Raw genomic sequence first — 22,391 nt, forward strand, 5'->3', positions numbered from 1 at the left:
AGGACTTAGTTCTACAAAACAGTTTTGGAAATATCTTGGACTGGCAAGCTGGCTGGGTCTTCGGGGGTGTGGCCACTCCCAGCCTGCTTGATTGACAAGTCTGGTTACTGATCCCAACAAGCTACAAGCAGGAATAAGACCCATTGTACTGGATCTGTGGACTTTTCCCCTAGAAGAAAGGAAATTTTGGGGTAAGGTAAGATGAATTTTCCTATTTTTCATAGATATTCCCACCAAAACATGAAGTTGCATAAATGGAGAAAGGCAAATTCAGTTTAAAAACAATTTTACTTTTTAAGTCTCCCAAGGTGGTATTTACATAGGTAAGTTTTTTTTTGTTTTTTTTTAAAGTATACCATTAAAATGTTGATGGTGCCTTCTATTGAGTTTTGTTTTAAATAAATGCCTATACACTTTATTATAGGATCAAGAGTAGCCCAGATACATCCATAAACTGACTTTCCTAAGAAAACACATTGCTTGTTTATTTTTTGGTTTCTAAATTCAAATACTTATATTTGTTTTACTGCAATAGTTTTATTCAGATCTCAGTTTAAATAAATTATGATATATCAGAATAAGAGGCTTACTCTAATAAATTTGCCCACTTCTGGACACTAGAACAATATGATGACTCTGTGAGCGAGTGTCAGAATATTGCTTAATGTGTGCATTTTCACATTGATGCTCAGAATATTCTTTTAGCTCTCTGTTTCATAGTAGTGCTTCGTGTGAAGTCTGGGGACAACCTTAGTGATTTTGGTGTGCTTATACATATACATGGAGTTTTCTTCTATATGTATCACAAGCAAAAATTTTGGAAGACATTTTCAGTCTCCATATTTCAGTTGTATATACAATATCTTAAATCATTCTGAGGATGAAGGATTGCACATTATATGCACAAGGAGACTATGGGTGGGTATTCAGTTTGGTGACACATTAGCATTAGAACTATATTAAAGCAGTCTTGAAAAATTATTTTGATCTCTCATCCAGGATGAGTAATTGCTGTATTTTTACTGCAAAGGAGGGTACCAGTCAGTGATCAAGGATCCATTGGCTAGGTGCTAGACAGAAACACGGCCCCTACCCCAATGACCTTACAATCTAGGGTATGGCGAGATGCAACAGATAGATGAAACAAACTGAGGGGAAAAAAAGTGCAGACAATATAATTGTAAAGGACACAAATTATGATAACGTAAGAAGCCAAAATCAGTCTTTCTTTCTGCACAGGCTAGTAAAATATAATCTTTCATTGTCGTGATGACTTCAAGGACAGGCGAAGATTTTGTGCCTGGATCAGTTAGTTAAAACTTGGGAAAAAATGAACCCAAGTCCCAAAGGTTGAACTTTGTACACTAAAGACTGGTATTCTTTTTATCCTATATTGATTTTTATACTGTGCTCTTCACTGTAGTATTGAGCACCTTCCTGTAGTGTGTTAAACTATGTGACTACACATGTCACGTGTTATTTGTTCTCTCACCCTCTCCCCAGAGGGAGAACCAGGTCTAGCAGGGTATCTCTTTTTTAAATTGTGTGTGTGTGATGTATTTATATTGCTATGTATTTATATTGGAGAAGGCAAGGTCAAAAAAATATCCCTTGCATTTGGAGCAGAAAGTGGTGTGAGGTTTGTGATAGTCATTAGTTCCTGGTGGGAATTCGTTCCGTGGTCTTTGACTGCTTCTGGAGAAAGTTCTGTCTTCTGCACAGACAAACTTTACTCTATTGTTGAGAGTTCCATTGTGCCCACGGATAAAGTTGTCAACCACAGTCTTCATCCCGGCGCTTTAGATGGTCAGCTAGGTATCCTTGGGCCCAGCCCTTGGTGCTCTTTGAAGGTAGAGATAGAGACCTTGAAGTTGATTTGATATTCTGTGGGAAACCAGCGTAGGTAGTGGATGATAGGTTTGATATGTTCCCAGTAGCCATTGTGTTGCTGAGGAGATGCGTGGCAGAGTTCTGCAGTAGTTGGAGTTTTCTAAGTTCTAAGGGCTTCATGCCCAGAACTTAATTAGTTACTGGATTACATTTTGTATTTGCTCTCACAAATCTAGAATTGTACAATATGCTGTCTAAATTTTTTTCTCTCCATCCTTATTAGAACAGAAGAGTATAATGAAACCAAATTCTAATTAATCCACATAGTGCATGTTAGCACTGAATCATCTTCTGAATAAAAGTCCATTTTTAAAGTTCAGAACTGGACGATTTTGTAATTATTTACTATTGAAGTTTGTTCTATGAGTCTTGGCTAATTCTGAGGAATGCGAATGTTGAATAAATACAATGCAGGTTGAAGTCTGGAAGTTCCATTTTCTAAATAAACATAATGTGCATCTTCTCAACACATGGAATTAACCCCAATTTCACCTACTGATGTAGATGCATATGGGCAAACCTCTCATGTAGACAAGGAAAGCCACAATTTGCACTGGTGGAACTTACTCTGATTTCAGACAAGGTATTTTACTGCTATTACAGAAATGTATTTTTGTCTCTAACTGGATAACTTGTGATCTAGCCTCTGATACTGAGTGGTGGAAAGGGCTAGATGTGTTTATTGAGAAGGTACTGGCTTCCTATAAGGGCTTTTTCTTGTTATGAACTGGGAATGAAGCAATTTGGCCATTTTCCAGCTTAAACATTTAAGGTCCTGATTCATTACTAAATTACTCCAATAGGTTACACCAATGTAAAACAAGAGGAAACAGTGATGAATCAGACCCTAATTTTGTAAATCTAATTTAATACTGTTTAAAGAGATTCTTGCATTGATCAACTCAGATCGAATTTCCTACCAGATGTGCCAAATGAATTGAATACACAGGATTTATTTTCACACACAAAATACACGTACACTGTGGTTGCCCTGTTGAACAAAACTTGCTTTGGCCTGAGGAGCACAGTAGAAATATTACATTTTGTACACAGGAAACATAAATAAGCATGAATGGCTCATGTTTATTTCCCATGTCAGTGATGCTGTCTTGAGTCATCAGAATGTCTGAAGCCTGGAACTTGCCATTCTCCAAGTACATTGTGCTAATTTAGGCCTTGTCTGCACCGGAAATTAGTTTTGATTTCTGATACTGTGTAGCTGCACCAATGCTCTGCATGTTTGTGTAGTTAAAGTGCCAACACACTTTGAATTTTGTGTAGCAGTTGTTGAAAATATGAAACGTGGTCAGTGCTGGTGGCATTTATTTTCATGTGAATGCAGAGCTGTTGTTAATTTCATGACCTGCCCTAATGCAGGCACTAAGAGTGTGATCCTCAATACCATTCTGGCCCGTTTCTTCTGGGTAAAATGGCTTGAGTAGTATAAAGAAGCTCTAAACGCCTGGGGGAGCTGGGAGAGGATTATCCCAACACAGGAGCTGTGAAAGATAGCTGAAAAGCTGTCTTATGAGGATCCCCTCCTATGCCCTAGAAAAGGAGACATGCGAGACTTGGGACAGGAGATTCCAGCTGGTACTGTGACCCATGGAGTAGCCAGGAGAGGCTGCAGTAATTTAGGCCTTAGCCACTTGGTATAGAAGTGACTTCTTTTTGGTTTAGCTTATGTTGCTTGGGAAGGTGTTTAAACTGAACCAAAACAAGTTTCACTCATATTGAAATAAGTGTGTCCAAATGGGGGATTACACCAGTATAACTATATTGGTATAAATGGTAATACTTTCCCATGTAGACGAGGCCTTAGACAGGCTCCCATAGCTGTCTAAACAATGTTGGGGAGGACTGTGGGGTGTGAATTCTATGCTGTTCAGAGTCTCATCCTAAAATCCCAATTCCGGAAGCACTTAAATCTCATTGAAGTCAATAAGACTTAGTCACATGTTTAAATTTACATCCCTGCATAAGAGCTTTGGGAATAGGAATAGATTTAAGCACATGGTTAAAGATAAGTGTGTGCATAAGTGCTTTGTTGAATTGGGACCTAAAAATAAAAATTATAGTGTCTCTTGGTCAGGTAAATAATTAAAATATTTTGTGCAGTAAAAACCACCAGAGGGCAGAATGATTCCAGAAATGAAAAGGTTTTGTAATCTTAATATGCACTATTTTTGTTGTTTTTATTTTATTTTTTTTAAATTAAGAGAAGATTTGTGGATGGATGAAAGCTGGCAGTGTACAATTTATATTTTGAAAAAGGGCAAAAGCATGGTTTATGCTATGTTGCTTTATCTGGTAATTAATTATCTTTCAGGAATTGTACAGTTTTCATGCTCTGCTACACAAGCTAATGTGAAGCTTGCTTTTATGAAATTATGATTCTCTATTACCTTTTATTACGCCACATCTCTGTGACAGGAACCTATGATGTAAAACATTTGAAAATTAAAATAATAGTAAAAAGTCTAGAGAACAGTATTTTTTCTTCTTTGCAGAGACCAGATTCTCAGCTATAACCTTGGCAGAAGGCTCCCAGCTGACCATGTAAGTGGGTATCTCCAGTTCAAAGTGGAGATTACATCTTCCATTCATGAAGGTAAGATTTAAAACCTGTGCACACAAATGATAGGGTAGAGAAAATCATTATATACCGTGACTACCTGTTACACGTATTTTTCCTGTTGTGTATAGTGGCAGTACTATAGAAAAGCTTTGTATGAGAGTGTTGAATCAAATATTTCAAATTTTTGGGACTACTTTTGAGATTATTAGTAGTACTACTAAATATTAGTTTTATCTTAGTTATTTTCTGCTTTTATTATTGCTGATATAGTTGAATATCCTCATCATACTTTATGAGTAGACTCTGGAATTGTAGATGTATAGGTTTTGTGGGTTGTGGTTTTGTGGTTTTGTGGGTTTTGTGGGTTTGTGGGTTGTTTTTATTTTCACTTTGCTGTTTGAATGAAGCGAAGTAGCTTGAGAATGTAGCTTGAGTTGTACAGAGATATTGGAATAAACTGACTGGATGCATTCATGTGTTTCATTCCCAGTCTTTGTGTTTCACTGCAGATGCTTCACCAGAAACAGTTGGTACTCTGCTAGGAGTGAACTCCGTAAATGGAGACTTAGGAAGCCCCTCTGATGATGAGGACATGCCAGCAGGACATCATGACACACTTCCAGTTTGTTCAAATGGCCCAATCCTTGAGGAATCTATTGGGAATGCAATCCCAAAGCATTCTTTAAGGACTAGTATAACTATAGAAATGGACCAAGAGGAGTTAACCTCTACTGCTGCCAGGTCATCACCTACCAGAGGTCGCCAGGATTCACTGAATGACTATCTGGATGCAATAGAACACAGTAATCATCCCAGACCTGGGACATCTGCCTGCAGTGAGCGTTCACTTGGGGCATCCCCAAAACTAAGGAGTAGTTTCCCTACTGACACGAGACTTAATGCTATGCTTCACATTGACTCAGATGAAGAGGAGCATGAGCTGCATAAAGATCTGGGCTTTCAGTCTTCCTTGGAAGAAGATGGCGGTTTAATAATGTTTAATGGTGCTACAAGGAATGTTGAAGGAAATTTTTTAAGTTACTCATCATCTAATCAGATGATGCGAGGTCCTGCAGAGGATGGGAACTCTCCAGCCTTTGAAACTCCTTTGCAGTCCTCTGATGACCAGCAGGAGACTGTCCAAGGGCTTCCGCCATCAGAGCTAGCAGGAGGAGACGGTGAAGGCCAGCCAGAGTCTCAGAACAATGTGTTAGTAGAACAGGCTGGCAGCGTAATGTGTGCCTGTCAGGCGGCAGAGCAGCCAACTAGCAGTGCAGATACGGGAGCTTCTGACTCTGCTGTTGGTAGCAGAAGAGACATCAGTGAAATGGAATCCATTGACCTAGGATCTGAACCTTCCCAGGTATCCTCAGAAACTGAGCACAGCGACCCTGCTCGCATTGAAAGTGTCAGTGAGGCTAGTACCAGACCAGAAGGAGAGAGTGATGTGGAAGGGGCAGACAGTTCCTGCAATGAAAGTGTGACTACACGGCTCTCCTCAGCTGAAACTCAGTGTTCTTCTTTTGAGAGTGCCAGGTTTTCTGAGACTCCTGCTTTTTCTTCTCAGGAAGAGGAAGAGGGAGCTTGTGCCATGGATGTAGCCAGAAGTGAGCCTGCTGAAGAAATACAGGACTCTGTGCGCACTCCTGGCTCTTTACCTGCAGTGCGGTTACCCAGCACTACAGAGGAGGGGCAGTTAGCTGAAGGTGATGGATTACAGGATGGAGATGATTCAGAAGAAATTTGGCAAAGGAGGAGGAGTTTGCAGGCTGCAGCTGCGAGTAGCCAGTCTCAAGATGAAGAAACTGGAGGTGCCCAAGCAGCTTGCGAGGAGGGAGCTACACAGGTTGAGGGAGCTAGTGGAGGTAATTATTACGTTAGACAATAAATGGGACTGTTTTTTAAGTGATAAGACTTTTCTGTAGTCATTAGTAGAGCTGTTAAAAATACTTAATTGACAGACATTTCAAAATATTTCAAAATAGTTTTGTTCTTGGTGGGTTTTGAAACAGTTTGATTTTTTTTAAAAAACATGTTAATTGTATTTTTAATCAATTTGTTTATGGTTTTGAAATCAGAATTTAAAAAAATGGAAATTTAAAATGTTCTATTTTGGAAAAGAAATCCATCGTGTTACTGTGCTGGCTAATCAAAATGGTTAATGAGGGAAAAACAAACAAAGAAAACCTGAAAAACAATAATGAGAAATTGAGCTCCTGGCACTTTTATTGTTTTGGGGAAAAGGGAAAAGAAATCTTCATACATCATAAAGTACAAAGAGGACACAAGCTCTATATTTTTTTCAAGAATTATTTCTCAGATTTAAAGCTGATTCCCCTCTCATTTACAAATTCTGATCTGCTCAAGCGTGTCTGTCATGGAAAAAGAGATTTCATACATTCAGTCTATTTACAACAATTACTTGTAAAGCTAATTTAGGATTTAAAAATTTTATGTCATACCTAACTTCAGCATAGGTAGTAATATATTATAATAAATAACTTTACCATATATTCATTCACTTCCTTTCTCTGGTAATGAAGTGGGGACTCTTGGGAGTTCTTTGATAGCACTTCACTACCATATTTGAGGAGGCCTGGGGTGACTTCCTGCCTCTGATGGAACTGAACACATGCTGGATACTGCTACAATAAGTCATCCCTGCTAGTAAAGGCTTATCTCAAGTACATTAAATACTTCTGAAGAACATTTAGACTTCTGAATGTACCAAACTGCACTAAATATCCCTGGGAATGATATTCCCAAACTCAGAATCTTCAGATGCACATGCATGAAGAGTGAAATCGTGGCCCCATTAAAGTCGATGAAAGTTTTGCCATTGACTCCAGTGGTGCCAGGATTTCACCTGGAGTGCACAAGTTTGTGTATGCTTTCAGTATGGTTGATATATTTTTCAGCAACAGTGTGTAAATCTTTCCACTGAAGTGCACTTGGTAATATGATAGTTTGACAAATGGTGTTCTCTCTCCTCCTAGGTTATGAGTATGAACTTTTATTTAAGGGAACAAACCCATAAGTAGACTCCTTTATCTCCTCAGTCTCTGAGCAACCCTCACCCCTTGCTTACATGATGAAAGGAAATTATTTTAGTGGGAGACCTTTTAAAGTATTGTCAATATACCTCTGTTGCCCTATTGTCCAGACACTGAAAAAGAGCCAAATTCCCTTGCAGTATAAATTTGCACAATTCTACTGAAGTCAGTGGAGCTGTAGCCCTGGACCCAATAGAGAATTTGGCCCAAAAGGTCAGAAAGCATCAGTGACTGTATTTGAACTGGGTTTCCATGGTGGTTCCATGTAGTCTGTATGCCGCCTAAGGGGCCAGATGTGAATTGAAGCCCCCTCCTGAGACTTGAAATTCCAGACAGAATCCATATTCACTGTGCTGTTAATTCGGAGGCCGCTCAATAGCGGCTTAGCATTGAATGAAAAAAATAGTTGAATGTCTTCTTTATGTTTAATTCTAGGTTCCCAAGCCAATGACCACCAGACTTTGAGGTCCCTGCCTTCAGTACGCCAGGATGTTGGCCGATATCAGAGAGTGGATGAGGCTCTACCACCAAGTGAGATGCTGTTTTACTTTAATCAAAGGGTTCAGGATATAAGCTACTCTAGGAATAATGAGACCCTGTAATTCAACAAGAACTAAGATCAGCTGAGGAGTTTTGAGTGGGAATGATGCTATGACACATTTTGTAAGAGAGACAGTGTTCGGTTTCGGGAATATCAGAATGTGCTGTGCTGATTAAACCTCTTGTGATGGTCCACTAAATGAAACTGGAAGAGAGCTAAGGAGGAAAGAAACTGCCTTTTCAGCTTGTGATCCAGATGAGTGGTGATGTGCTGTGGGAGGTGCTAGGAAGCAAAGATATCAAACATTCCTGGAAGCTGTGGGGTGCTTCAAAGCTGGTGGAGATTTACACTGAAATAATGTAAGTTCTGGACACACAGTGCTACCTGGAGTTCCAGGATCAGCTGGAAAGCTAGAACTTGAAGCTTTAGCCTTCTTGCTTTCAGCTGCTGTGTTACGAGATATATTTATTATGTACAATGTATCTGATGCAGTAGGTGTAAGGTGCTAACTTTCTCTTTGGCTGACCTGGTAGTTTGTCATTGGTGATGGGTCCAGAGAATGATCAATAGTGGAATGGTGACACACTTAGGTGTGAAAAGAAATGAAAAATTCTGTTATTTTAATTTTTTGTTTTGTGAGGGAAATGAAGAGCTTCTGGACATAAAGGAAACCTAGATGCTAAGCTAACTATTGGATGCCTCTAAATTGGCTGAGAAATAGTTACTCAGTATTGTATATGTGGCTGGTATATTGCTGTCAGTTACTTGACTGATGCACATGACTAATCCTGGCCCAGTGATAACCCAGTCAGTATTTAAAAATTTGAAGGGGAAGGACTATAGCATCTATCTATAGACTGCTAGTGGGGAAACATTGCTTACCCCATTTCCCAACCCTCCTCCCCCCAAAATATGGAGGCCAATTACCAACATTGCTTTCATAGATAACCACTAAGCTGTACCAGCCCTGATTTATTGTTCTTTGTTTCACAAGGAGTGGTGAGGGCAGCCAGCTAGTTTTGAAGACTGATGTCAAACAGCAGAAAAGAAACTCCTTTTGACTTTAATGGGATCAGGATTTTGTCCATTGAATTTAAATAGAGTAGGATATTAATCTTGCCATGTGGAATAGGATTGTGTTGGCATTAGTAATAAGAGACATCAGAGGAGTGCTGTATGAAGCCCAATATCTAAACAAGGGTATGGTTGTTTGTAATGAAATGCCAGGGTATTAAAGAAATCTTGCTCCAGTTTGATTGTATTACAGCAAATGTTCATGACAGCATTGTCATGCAAAAATCCCCAAATTCATTTAAAATTACTCATAAAACTTTATTTCTTTTCAGAGTCCTGCATGGGGAAATAAGTACTTTGGTATTTTCATGACTTTTCATGCTGATAAGATATAGAACATTTACAGGAAATATTTAGATGAGATCAGGTCAGGATGTCATAAATTAGAAACATTTGGGAGGTGGCTTTTATATTGCAGAGATATATATACAAACTGTTTTTTGTTTTTTTTCTCAAGATGGGTCTGCTATAATTGTTGCCTTTAAAAAAATATCTGTGTTTAGAACTTGTTTTGCAATATAGTATTCTAACACTGTCATTTACTAGAATTGGGTGTGTGTGTGTGTGTGTATTTTTCCCTCTCAATATTTGTATAAATATTTAGAAAGGAAAAAAAAAATCAAGGCAGAGTGCAAGGGTTTATACAGATTCTGCATCCACCACCATGAATAAAACTTAAACCATAAAAAAATACTAAATGTCATCTGGATTCAATTTTTCTATCTGAAAATGTGCTTGAATGTTACATTATTAATATCGTGATGTATCTAGGGCAAACACTAGATATAATGGAACATGCTCACTCAGTCAAAGGTTGTGGGCAACATACTGCAGTCTCAAGTTACTTTGGAATACGTTCTAGTTGTTGTTACATCAGGCTGAGACGGGAAAAGATACAGTTATTTCAGTTGCCATATAGATTGCTAAAGAACTAGAAAAATATTAAAATTATTTATGCAATATGCATATGCAATACGCTGATTTTACAAATTACTCACTACGTTACCAGGGAAAGCAAAAAAGAGATGACCTGGTATTATATAACCTTGATTAACTGCATAGAAACTCTGCAAATTCACTCTACTTTCAAGCTTTTGTTTAAAAAAAAAATGTATATGACTACACTTATATTCAGTTAAATTGACTGAAGGTGGCAATAATCTGTACGGTTGCCTCAGTAATGGTACTGAGTTCTCAATGCATCTCAGCATTTAAGTCTATGCTTAACTTGAAGAAAATGGGACTAGTTACATGCTGTAAAGCATGAAGGATTCTCTCTCCAAGAATCAGGCAGCATAGACAATACTGAAGAGGTTTATTCACGATACTGGGAAGTCTGATAAATCAACTTCAACTTCATGGTGTTACAGTGGTCAATTATATACGCTTTCTTATCGATTACATAGAACGTTTTAAATTCTTTATCTATTCACTTACAAATACAGACATGGTCCCATCCAGAGAGAACAACAGTGATAATGGTCATTACATACATGCAGAGACACTTTAATCACTCTACTTGCATCAAGGATGCTAGGGCTACACTCGGGTTGGATAGGGTGGAGGAAGAAGGGGGGGGGTTCTTACAGATAGGTGACAGATGAGACAGAAATTCTAAAAGCAAATGTGCTGTTCTCATTGGAATTAGAATCACTAAGAGGACATCTGGCTTACTGAGCCCTCGGATGTTTACACTAGCCATTGTCCTTGAGGCTCAGGTATTTTCGTTAACCATTTAAATGAGTTTTGACCTACAACTTGTTAGCTGAAAACAATCTCAAGCCTTACAATGCTTAAAGTTAAGCATGTGCACAAGTGCTGTGCTGGATTGGGACCTTATTGCATAACAACTGTTCAGCAGTGGACTTGATTTAAAGAAAGGAGTGGAGAATATATGTGATAAATAGGTGCAAATTTCCCTCTAGAAAGGTCTTTTTTCACCAGAATATAAAATCTCTATATACTCTGAAATCGGCAGTCCTTTTGGAAAGCCAAATAAGGGGTTACAGCACTCTGAAAAATTTAGTTTTACCAGGCTTAATTACTTTTGGTCAATTGACTGTGTGTATCATGAGAGGTAAATGAGCTTCTATGCAAGTAATCAAGGTTGTTTCCCACCATTTATGTCTGTTGCTTTCTCTAGGAATGGGCCTTGTTGTTTTCCACAATCTCTGGTTAGTACTCTACTGTGTGTGTGAATTCAGCTGTGTAATGCTTCGCTGAATGCCGTTTTTCATTTATCGTAGTAATACATTGCAGCAGTAAAAAAGCATTTAATATACTCTTTTCTCTCTAAAGAGTAATTTCTCATTGTGAAATACACATTCTATATCATTAACTAATCTGCCTTATTATTGTTATTGATAGCTGAAAAAAACAACCATCAGGTATCGAGATCAAAACAACTAGTTAAGATTTATAAAGGTCACATCTGTTTTATAAAGGTGAAATTGAGTGGGCCAGCAGGGGTTTATACATCATTGAATTTCTGCCTTAATCTTCAAATTAGAGTTTAAATGGGGTTCAGTTTGTGCATGGAAGGGATTCACACTCTGTAATGTTTTGGGGTACAACCAGACCAGTGAGAAGTTGTGTCTCTACCTGCTCTGTAACCCTGGGTGCCTTAAATGTTCTGCTGCTGTGGCTCATATCCAAGATATCAGCAGCCAGCAGACAAGCATGCAGTTCCCTAGTGCTTGGGTGGTGCTGTACCGCCTTGGTTCAGCACTCTGACCCCAGCAGCCTGCTTACAATACAACAGCTCCACCCTCGTCTCCATACCTTGTGGTTAATACTTGCAGGATGACCTCAGCACACCACCAGGCCTGAATTTCCCCAAAATATCCAGCCTTCCCCTGGAACTCTTAAAGAAGTAATAAGGTTCGTTGCTCCTTTAAAGAGGCAAAAGTACAGCTTATTATTTTAATCGAAGTTAACCATCATATCTATGAGTATTCATAATTTCACATACAGTACTGTCACATATATTTTACAATGGTATTATTGACCAGTGTGGTGTTAGTTTTCAAATGATACCTCACAAGGCATGTTTTGTACAAGAAATCATTGCAGTAGTGTGGAGGGTATGAACACAGAGATGCCTAGGGTCACACACTGCCTAGTGAGTGGGGCAGCAGCACACACATTGGATAATCCATATTAAATGTGAATTCTATAAAAACTCAGTATAGTGGGAGGTTGATTCGTAGGATAACATCTGAGAGAAGTGTTGGTTTTTAGCTATGAGTCTTGTAGATGGAGCAATCAAAAAGTGCTGGATCGAAGGAATCTTGTAGAAGAGAAACAGAAACTTAAGATGAGATGTAGTTTAAAAGGTAGCAAAATTTAATGAAAAAATATCTCGTAACAATTTATTGATGTTCAGATTGGGAGGCCCGGATCGACAGCCATGGGAGGATATTCTACGTGGATCATGTAAACAGAACAACAACATGGCAGCGACCCACAGCTCCCCCAGCCCCACAGATCCTCCAAAGGTCAAATTCTATACAGCAAATGGAGCAGCTGAATCGTCGGTGAGAATTATTATTGTCAGTTAGTATTAAGTTTATAGTACCAAGAGTGTGCTTGGCATTTTACAAGCATGTATGAAGAGTAGGTCCCAGCTGCTACTAGGAGTAGCTCTGCAGTCTTTTGTGGACCAGTAGGTCTTAAGCATAGTTCTTCTGAATGTCTGCCTGAATCTGGATGCAGGCTAATAGCATCCGTGTTCCATCAATGTTCAATGGCAACTTGGCCAAAAACAATGGGTAAGGAACCCCAAAAAGGAGGCTGTGAATAATCAGACGACAGTGGATTTTAGGTTGCATGGGAGAAAAAGCAAATAAAACAAGCCTCAGTAGTAGGGGTTCCCTAGAGCCAGACCTAGGGTATATTCACTGTGCACTGTATGTAAATCCAGTCTTGTACTTCTAGATATCAGAGTATTCGTCGAACGATGACTAATGATAGGCCTGAAGAGCACACAAATGCCATTGATGGAGCTGGAGAGGATACTGACTTTCATCCTTCGAATGCAGGTCAGAACAAAATTGATGTCTGTAAATGGAGAGTTCAGCCCATCAGCCTTTTAGAAAAGTGAGATAAGAGGAGCCAACCCTACTTTCTGTCTGCAAAAAACTGGGTCGCTATTTGCTGTCATTTACTGTCCTGTTTCTGCAGATTATGGCTCAGTTTATTAGGACTTATTCAGTCAGCATGTTGAAGAATTGTGTGTGTGCTCCCGTTTTCTTTACTCTATCCCTTTAGGAAATGATGTAAATAGCTAATGTAGACCATTTGCATAAAAATTGTATTATCTTGCATAAAAATGTTCTGCAGCTGCCAACTTCTTTAGAGATTATTAATGGTGGTATATAGTGAATACCAGGCTAGTCGGTAGCAATTCCTTTCACTCAGTTAATACGAATTTCCCCTTCTTCTCTTGACCTCTGTGCTCATTATCAATGTTGTTTCTGTTCCTAATGCCAGGAAAGATGAGCTTAGAGGACAGTTTGAATGAACTATACAAGCAGAATTATATACCTGGGAAGTAACCTAAATACACCATATTGTCAGGCAATTTCAAGTCTCACTGTGTCTAGAAATTCAGTGAGGTTTTTCTTTAATGAAGGCTGTTCCGTTGTGAAAATGAGCCTCTTGAAGCCAACAGTCAGGGTCTCTCTCAGTGCATATTTCATTGTTGGCAGTGTGGGGCACAGGGGCTGCTGGAGGTGCCAAGATGTTAATTCAATGTTCCACCACTGATTTTCACAAAAGAAGTGATGAGAATGTCATCTGAGAACAAGACAGCATACCCATGATGGACACACAGTGGGAGGAATTGAGGGCAGTCTACTACATGAGCAGTAGCTCTAAGAGTCTTCTTCGAGTAGTGTCCCTATACTACACTATAGGAGTGTCTCTACCCCTGCGCTGCTGATCAGAGATTTTTAGTAGCAGTCCGTACCACCTGTGCATGCGCTGCTCCCCACTAGTCACGAGGCTAGCTAGCATGCACAGGCAGTCCCTCCTCAGTTCCTTCTTAACCTCCCCTGGCAAGAGATGAGCTAATAGCTGTCTGTTTGTAGATTGTTAATTCTCTAAGATTTGCTAACTTTAGCTTCTTTTGAAGCTTCCTTTTTCTATTTATATTTGTATATTTTATATTCTAGTTTACAGTTGCTTTGGCTATGCCTTTAAAAAAAAAAAAAAGAGAGAGAGAGAGCGCTGAAAAGGACTCTGTCTTCCACAACCCCTGTGGGGGAACCCTCTGGACAAGGGTATGTCCGGCTCCCTGGCTTTAAAAAGTGCCTCAGTTGCAATGACTTGATCCCAGTGATTGACGGACGCTCACAGAATGTTCACCGTCTGGGAGAAGAACACATTTCACAGAAGTATGGATTGTGTTAGCAACTGAAACCCAGGTCGAGAAAAGATGGAGAACTGAGAATCAAACTCCTACTCATGGAGATAGTCCTTCAACCTCCAGAGCCCTAGTGAGAACTCTGCAACCCTCAACATCAAGGGGAGATGAGCTTAGGCAGATGACTGCGGGCCACTCATGAAAGGCTTCTAAGAAAAAGTCAGTGAGTCCTCATGGCGTGTCCTGATCAAGATGAAAACAGTCCCCATCTCGAACAGTAACATTGGTACTGATGGCACCGAAGCTGTCTAAATCGGGTACCCAGGGCATACGTGGTACTGAACTGACAGAACAAGTCTGACAGCCTAAAGACCCAATGGGCACAGGCAAAGAAGCATTGATACCAAAGGGGTGGAGAAGCATAGAAGATCCACCACCAGGAAGGCTCCATCGGTACAGTTATCAACATCGGTGCCAACGATGTGGCAGGCACCACAGATCCTACCATCAGGTCCTCATCTCTGACTCCATCGGTACAAGCCTCTTGACACCAACAGCCTTCACTGGTACTGTCACCTTGTGCATCGCCAGATTTCCAGTGTGTGACAGATCTTTTGGTGTTGGACTGGGACCCTGGGACAGAGTTCGTCCAGAACCCTGGGCTCACCAGCAGCTTCTTGACGTGCACTGCCAGTATCGTCAGCAGAATCAGAAGGTGAGCAAGAGGACCTAGTTTCCCATTATTCATCTTCTCCTCCATATGGTGCCCAGTACCACTACAAACAGTGGTAATACCACTCCTCCGAGCAGTCACCTAGATTTGGGCAACCATGATTCCAATCACCAGGCCCTTTTCTGGGTCAATAGGCAACAGACCCCATTTGCCCTTAATGGGGCCTTCCATCAGCAGAGGAAATACCCTCCTTCAGCTGCCGCCTCAAGAGCCTCCAAGCCCCTGAACAGACAAGGGAGGAACCAGTATGTGATGCGGAAGAGGAGCAAACTGCCACATCTGCCCCTCCAATGGTGAATCCTTTTGTGTGTGTGTGTGTGTTCATTCATTTATTTATCTGCCCCTCCAACTTGCAAGAGGACGGACAAGAAAAATGATGTACCGGCAAAGGGCACAGAATTCCTATTTGTGTGTGTGCTCCAGTTTTCTTTACTCTATCAATGTGATATGGCAAACTGCCACATCTGCCCCTCCAACTTGCAAGAGGACGGACAAGAAAAATGATGTACCGGCAAAGGGCACAGAATTCCTATTTTTACACCCATCCCCCAATTAGATCATCATGGATGCAGTGAATTCCAGGGGATGCCAACAACACTTTAAGTCAACCCTTTATGATTGGGACTGCAAATGCCTGGACCTGTTTAGCAGGAAAGCTTATTCCTCGGCAACCCTCCAGTTTAGAGTGGCAAACTATGGGCAAAATATGACTATCAAAACTATGCAAAGTTAAGTTCCTTTATTGAACAGCTCCCTGATTCCCACAAGGAGCAATTGGCAAAGATGTCCCTCCAGTCGGGCACTCAATGCAGCCAATACTGTGTCTTGTTTTATATTGACCACGGTTGTGATGAGACAGGCCTTGTGGCTTCACCTCTCCAGCTTTCCCAAGGAGGTACAAGCGACGGTGGAGGATCTCCTGTTTGAAGGGTTAACACTGTTCCCTGAAAAGACTGATGCTTCTCTCCACACATGAAAGGATTCCAGGGTCACTCTTAGGTCCCTCGTTATATACACCCGGATACAAAAGAAAATACAACCCTCAGCTACCATTTAAGCCTCATTCACAATACTCAGCTTCCTACCCATCTCAATACCCATCCCACTACTCACAGAGGCCATATGAGCCTCAGAGAAAGAAGCCCAGGTTCCCTGACAAGGTCACGCTTAGACCAGATCGAAAGTTCATTCCCAAGGTGACTTCTGTATGTTACATAAATCAGCTTATTCAGCTTCCGGCCTTGTATCCCAAGCCTCATCAGGATAATAGAAAAGCCATCCTTCACACACTTGATCTAAGGAGAGCTTTAGCCTTCTCCTTGGACAGGACAAAAACTTTCAGAAAATCCCTGAGACTTTTCCTATCTATTGCAGATAGATCAGAAGGAACACCAATTTCAACCCAAAGGATGTGTAAGTGTGTCTTGGGCTGTATTAAACTCTATTATCAACTGCGTAATGCAGTACCCCTGTCTTCAATACACACACACTCTACCAGGTAAGTCTCCTCATCATGCACCTTCTCCAAGGGTATCCCTATATCAGAAATCAGGGCAGCTACCTGGGCATCTGCACACACCTTCACAGAACACTACGTCATCCTGGGGCATTTAGCAGCAGATGCCAAATTTGGCACTACAGTACTATCAGCCATATCAGGCTCAACTCTGAAGTCCCAGCTTCCAGTGGTGGGCACTGCTCGGGAGTCACTTACATTGGAACACCCATAGGGACACTACTCAAAGAAGTTAGTCACCTTGTGCGGTAACGATAGTTCTTTGAGATGTGTGTTCCTAAGGATGTTCCATGATCCACTCTTCTCTTCTTTGGAGCTCAATTAGTTGGCTCTTTAGTAGAGAAGGAACTGAGGAGGGAATGCCTGTGCGTGGTAGCTAGCCTCCTGGCAGGTGGGGAGCAATGCATGCACAGGTGGTACGAACTGCTATGAAAAATCTTGGATCAGTAGCACAGGGGTGTTGACGCACCTAAAGTGGAGCACCGATAGGGGGACGCATCTCAAAGAACCATCATTACTGCACAAGGTGAATAACTTCTTCATCTTTGTCATCCCTTACTCATCTCTCTTCTTTATTTCTCTTTCATTTTTCAGAATTTCTTCAATATTTGAAATATTTTTCTCCATATTTGTTTCAAATGGTACTTTTGTCTCTCACTCTCCCCTCTTTTATAATGTTCCCCATCTTTCTACATTTGTATTTATCATTTCCTTCTTTCTTTTGTCTCCTCCCTTACTCCTCCATTTGAAGACCGTGTTCTTCGTTCAGCTTTTATTCCCACTTTTAACGTGCTCTTTCCCTCTCCTTGTCTCCTCTATTAGGTTATGTATTCTAGCTTTTTAAAGTATAATGTTCTTCATAATTGGTGCTCATTTGGCATTTACTGATGGCTGGACTCCCGAGAATTAGTGAGGCAGGATGACCCTGTGCATATTATCTCACACACAAAAGAATGGGCTTGTGAAGAGTGGCAGATGGCATGATTTTTAGTGGTCCTGAGTACGATCATTGTGGTCTGAATCTACATTTATAACCTTCCATCTACTTTAAAATCTGCATCCAAACCTCCTGTTTTATTTTAAAAAAGCCTTACTAGTTGCCCCTTTAGTAGAAAGAATATAACAAATGATACCCATGATTCAGCTCCATTTCATGATATTTGTGAGAAATCAATATACTAAAGGGGGTGCTCAGGGGACAGCCCAAATGTTTATCATATCCATCTGGAAACATGGAATTGAAATTGATTTCCTTACCAAAGCTTTTCTTTCCTCCATTGTGTGAGCACTTTGGTTAAACACTGTACAACTGATCAGTGCTGCGTTCTGGCTGGCTTTTAATAGGAGTAGTGAAACATTAATTTTATATGCACTGTACGTATTTGCATTGGTTGGCATTAAAAAAAATCAGCATTTGTCCGCAGTTAGAGCACAGTGGTATCTGACATACCACAGATACCTTCTTTTCTGTTTGTAGGACTATGGCTGTAGTATCCCAAGTACCATTGTGTGATGACAGTGGGTAAACATTGATTTTTAAGAGTGACATTTCTGTATATTTTATACCAGAAACAATTAAAGAGTAAATGTTAGGTAACTATTACTATACTGTTACCCCGGAAACCTCAGATATCTTCAGCAAACATTAATTGATAAATTAGGATTATTTGAGGTACACTTATGTAGAGAACATTTTAAGAACCTGAGAGAAATGTCCATCAAGCAGTTGTCATGATTGTTTGGTGCAAATCAATGTAGTTGTTTGCAGTGAGGTTTTGTTAACGATTATTACTGGAAATCTTTGTCACTCTGTTAGATTTTCGAAGGGAGAATGTGCTGCCTCACTCTACCTCCAGATCCAGGCTTTCTTTATTGCTACAGTCTCCCCCGGTGAAATTCCTTATCAGCCCAGAGTTCTTTACAGTGCTGCATTCTAACCCTGTGAGTATAGTGTGACATGCAATTTCATAATTATATGTTGATAAATATGGGCACATCTATGGTCTCTGTATTTTTCTTATATACATAGATCTTACTCAATATTTTGAGAGTATGATATGAAAAAAGGAAACTACGTGATGAGTTACTCAATACGGGGCATTTATTACTTTACTATTCAAACTATGCATAGCCAAGAAAACACTGTGAAAAATTGGCAGTATGTACCAGCTGTTGAGATAAGGCTCAAGTCAGGGTTTCTGGCATCATTTGTGCTGAGGAACTGCTGCGTTATTTGTTATGGGCCTGGTTCATCACTGCATTACATTAGATGTCCAGAAAACTGGAGAGATGCAATGGTGAATCCTTTTGTGTGTGTGTGTGTGTTCATTCATTTATTTATTTATTTACAGTGGTTACTGTTCAAGAAGCAACATTTACCATAATGATATTTGAGATATTTCAGTTATTGTCTGTTTTACACACAATGAATCACTGCATTATCAGAGATCATTCTAGTATTGGTGGTAAATATTGACCTTGTAATGGCTACTATTGTATACAACATTATAAGTGTATATGGCATTATATAATAGAGAGAAGGTGCCAAACAAATAAATCTCTGCCCTGAACAGCTTACAAGCTACAGATGTGATTGGATGCAGTATACACTGGTAAGTGTATTCAGGCAGGTATAGCAAATTCTGCTGCTTTTAGTGCATTCTCTTGGAGTGGGGTGTGATATTACTGTGTCTACAGGTTTTGCTTTAGGCATAACTATTTGCCCAGTCTTACTGATTGCAAAACATAACTAATTAGCTTCTTGCAACAGGTGATCCACTTATAAAGGGGGAACTACATTCCTGCAGATAAACAGCACAAATTCTATATACCACTCATGTTACAGTATTTTGAGGATTTAAGTGGGGTACATGAATACTCACCTATTTTATGTGAAAGGACATTAGAAATCATTGAATAAAATAGATCTCTTGTGATGCTTTTCCCCATATTTGATTTAAAATTTTCCCTATTTATTCTCCAGTGATCTCTTTCCCAAATAATTTTTCTGTTCAGTATTTTTTCCTTGCATAATAGAAATAGAAATAATGTAATGAATACTTCATTGTCTGCAAGCACTCCTGTTAATAATTCAGTGGCTTTAAAACTACTGGCAGTGTTAATTTAGTTGTATAGTATGTGTATCATTCCACTCAGCTGCATGAAATATAGACTGCATACCTGCATCTTTAGTTCATAAGGCAGAGGTCTGATTTGTTTGATGAAAAAAGGGCATGTGTATTTCTGTGACTTTCATTCTTTTTATGTAGAGCTACAATCAAATATTAAAGTGTCCTTTTAGAAACCCAGTAGGTCAAAACAATGTTAATGTAAATCCCCCATGAGTTTCCATTAACGATATAGTACCAAAGTAATACACTTTATCAGTTTTGTTGCCAGGTACAATGGCTACATTGGAGACATTATTCCATATATATTACCCTTAAGAGAATGCTTAGGAAGGCATTGTGAAGTCTCCACAACTCTACAATTTTACTGCTAAAAGAAGCATTCATAAACTGCACTAATATCAGTGAAGCGGAATGCTGAACAATATAATTCACACTTCACTGGGTGAATAGGGTCAGGCAATGAAGACTTTGTGGCTTTTCTTCTGCAGCTATTGTTCAGCTGGAGACAATTTCATTCAAGGTTTATTAGAGCTGCAGGCCATTAATTTATATTAGGAAGTCTCCCTTTGCAGGGAAAAAAAGCTAAATACTTTTGTTTAATTAAAATATAGATACTTCAGAAAATGCTTGCAAGAACAAAATATTTATGATAAAATATATTGAGAAGTATTTACTTCATAACTGCGTTCCTTTCTGCTATTCTTTAATGTCCATTCGTCCATATTGCTAACTATTGATCTAATTGTCAGGGCCCCAGTTCAGCAAATCACTGAAGCACATGCATAACTTTAAATGTGAACAGTGCCCATTGAACTCAGGCTTAAGTGCTTTGCTGGTTTCATCAGAATATAGTTTACTCATTTAATGTTAGACCGATGGTCTGTCTACATAGATGTTTAACTTCTAATTTCCTTTCCTGAAATTATTTTATTATGAATTTTTCAGAGTGCCTACCGCATGTTTACAAACAACACGTGTTTGAAGCACATGATCACCAAAGTCCGGCGGGATACCCACCATTTTGAGCGCTACCAGCATAATCGAGATTTGGTGGGCTTCCTCAATATGTTTGCTAACAAACAGCTGGAGCTGCCAAGAGGTTGGGAAATGAAGCATGACCATCAGGGCAAGGTACCTGGAATGCATATGTAAAGCTGGTTGGATTTTGTCTTTGTAATGATGGGATTGAAGCAGCTGCTCTTAAAAGTAGCAGAGATGCAGATGATTCTCTAAGTTGAGTGGGTGTTACTTTGATTATTTTTTTTCTTCTTCTCCCCTGCACAAAATAGTACATCCTGACTGTGCTGAGGGAGCATCGTTGGGAAGGGAATAGAGACTGAGTAACATTAACCATTATGGAAAAATATTTAGTAGAGAATTATAACTTTTTTACAGGGATATCATTCACTATTAGATTCCATATTGTAGTTTAAAACTTCAGTTGAATGGAATTTTATCACCATCCCTTATTAGTTTTTCTTTTTTAATAGTGCCTTCTGTTCCTAGGTTGTCCCCCATCCAAGTACTAAATAGACCCAGTACCGACCCATTTCGGAGATGAGATGAGATTGGATGCATTCAGACCTAATTGGCTTTAAGGACTATCTCATAAAATTGGGTTCTGTGGTACTTAATGCTGGTCTTAAATGCTGGGAGGAAATTATTTTTAGGTTTTGTCAACTGATAATTCTTTTGAATGGTTGCATTGCAAGGCCTTCTAGATTTAAGGTTATAGTTTATCCACTTTAAAAGAATGAGGACCTCTATAACTCATTGTTTAAATTAGAAATGTTCACTGTCAGAAAAATTATGATATTTATTTCACTAGCAAGAGTTTAAATTTGCTCTGTGGTTCCTCCATTAACTTTCCCTTCTTTAAGTTGATGTGATATTGGATCTTTCCTTGAGAAAATTATATTATTGAATACTATAGAGGAAGGGACAATTACAGTTACTTTTTGTATGACTGTGACAGTGTATTAAATATAAAATTCTAAATTAGTAAACCAAAAGAAAGTTGAAGCCATCCTTGGGAATTTTCAGTGGCCTTACATTGTAATAGTGCTACCTACAGTGGCATTTTGCATAGGTATAGGGAAAAAAAAGTATACTAGAATTACCATGTGAGGGAGTGATAGTGATATCTATTTGGATGAGAAATAAATGCTAATTAGGACTATAGAGAGACAAGGTTGGGGAGGTAATATCTTTTGTTGGACCACCTTCTGTTGGTGAAAGAGACAAGCTATCAAGCTTACACAAAGCTCTTGCAGTTAAATACAAGGTGGAATAGATTGTTTAGCATAAGTAGTTAACACACATTTCAAGGGGCCTTTCAAAGTGAAGTGACTAGTTAGCACCTCTCCAGTGAAGGGGGGAAAGGAGGGGAAAATATTTGGAAGGGGGCAGGAGGTTTAGTGGGAAGTGATACAGTGTTTTTGTCTTTTATCTTTGTGAGAGTTCATCCTAGAGCATAGTAAAGAGCTTCCTATAAGGCTTTATTCAGTACT

General features: G+C 39.5%; 1 protein-coding gene across 3 annotated transcripts in view; it reads left to right on the plus strand.

The window, feature by feature from the left end:
- HECW2 (HECT, C2 and WW domain containing E3 ubiquitin protein ligase 2) overlaps nucleotides 1-22,391 on the plus strand; it is a 290,360-nt gene that overhangs the window by 185,260 nt on the left and 82,709 nt on the right. For all 3 annotated transcript variants that reach the window (XM_067548983.1, XM_067548982.1, XM_067548985.1), the window contains 7 exons: nucleotides 4,401-4,501; nucleotides 4,978-6,333; nucleotides 7,957-8,052; nucleotides 12,522-12,672; nucleotides 13,073-13,176; nucleotides 18,567-18,691; nucleotides 20,827-21,012. In XM_067548983.1, coding sequence (XP_067405084.1) covers nucleotides 4,401-4,501; nucleotides 4,978-6,333; nucleotides 7,957-8,052; nucleotides 12,522-12,672; nucleotides 13,073-13,176; nucleotides 18,567-18,691; nucleotides 20,827-21,012 — 2,119 coding nt within the window. The remainder of the gene's footprint in view (nucleotides 1-4,400; nucleotides 4,502-4,977; nucleotides 6,334-7,956; nucleotides 8,053-12,521; nucleotides 12,673-13,072; nucleotides 13,177-18,566; nucleotides 18,692-20,826; nucleotides 21,013-22,391) is intronic.

This window comes from Emydura macquarii, unplaced genomic scaffold (assembly GCF_026122565.2).
Source record: "Emydura macquarii macquarii isolate MOO-44397 ecotype Brisbane River unplaced genomic scaffold, CSIRO-AGI_Emac_v2 contig_1253, whole genome shotgun sequence".
Lineage (NCBI taxonomy): Eukaryota > Metazoa > Chordata > Testudines > Chelidae > Emydura > Emydura macquarii.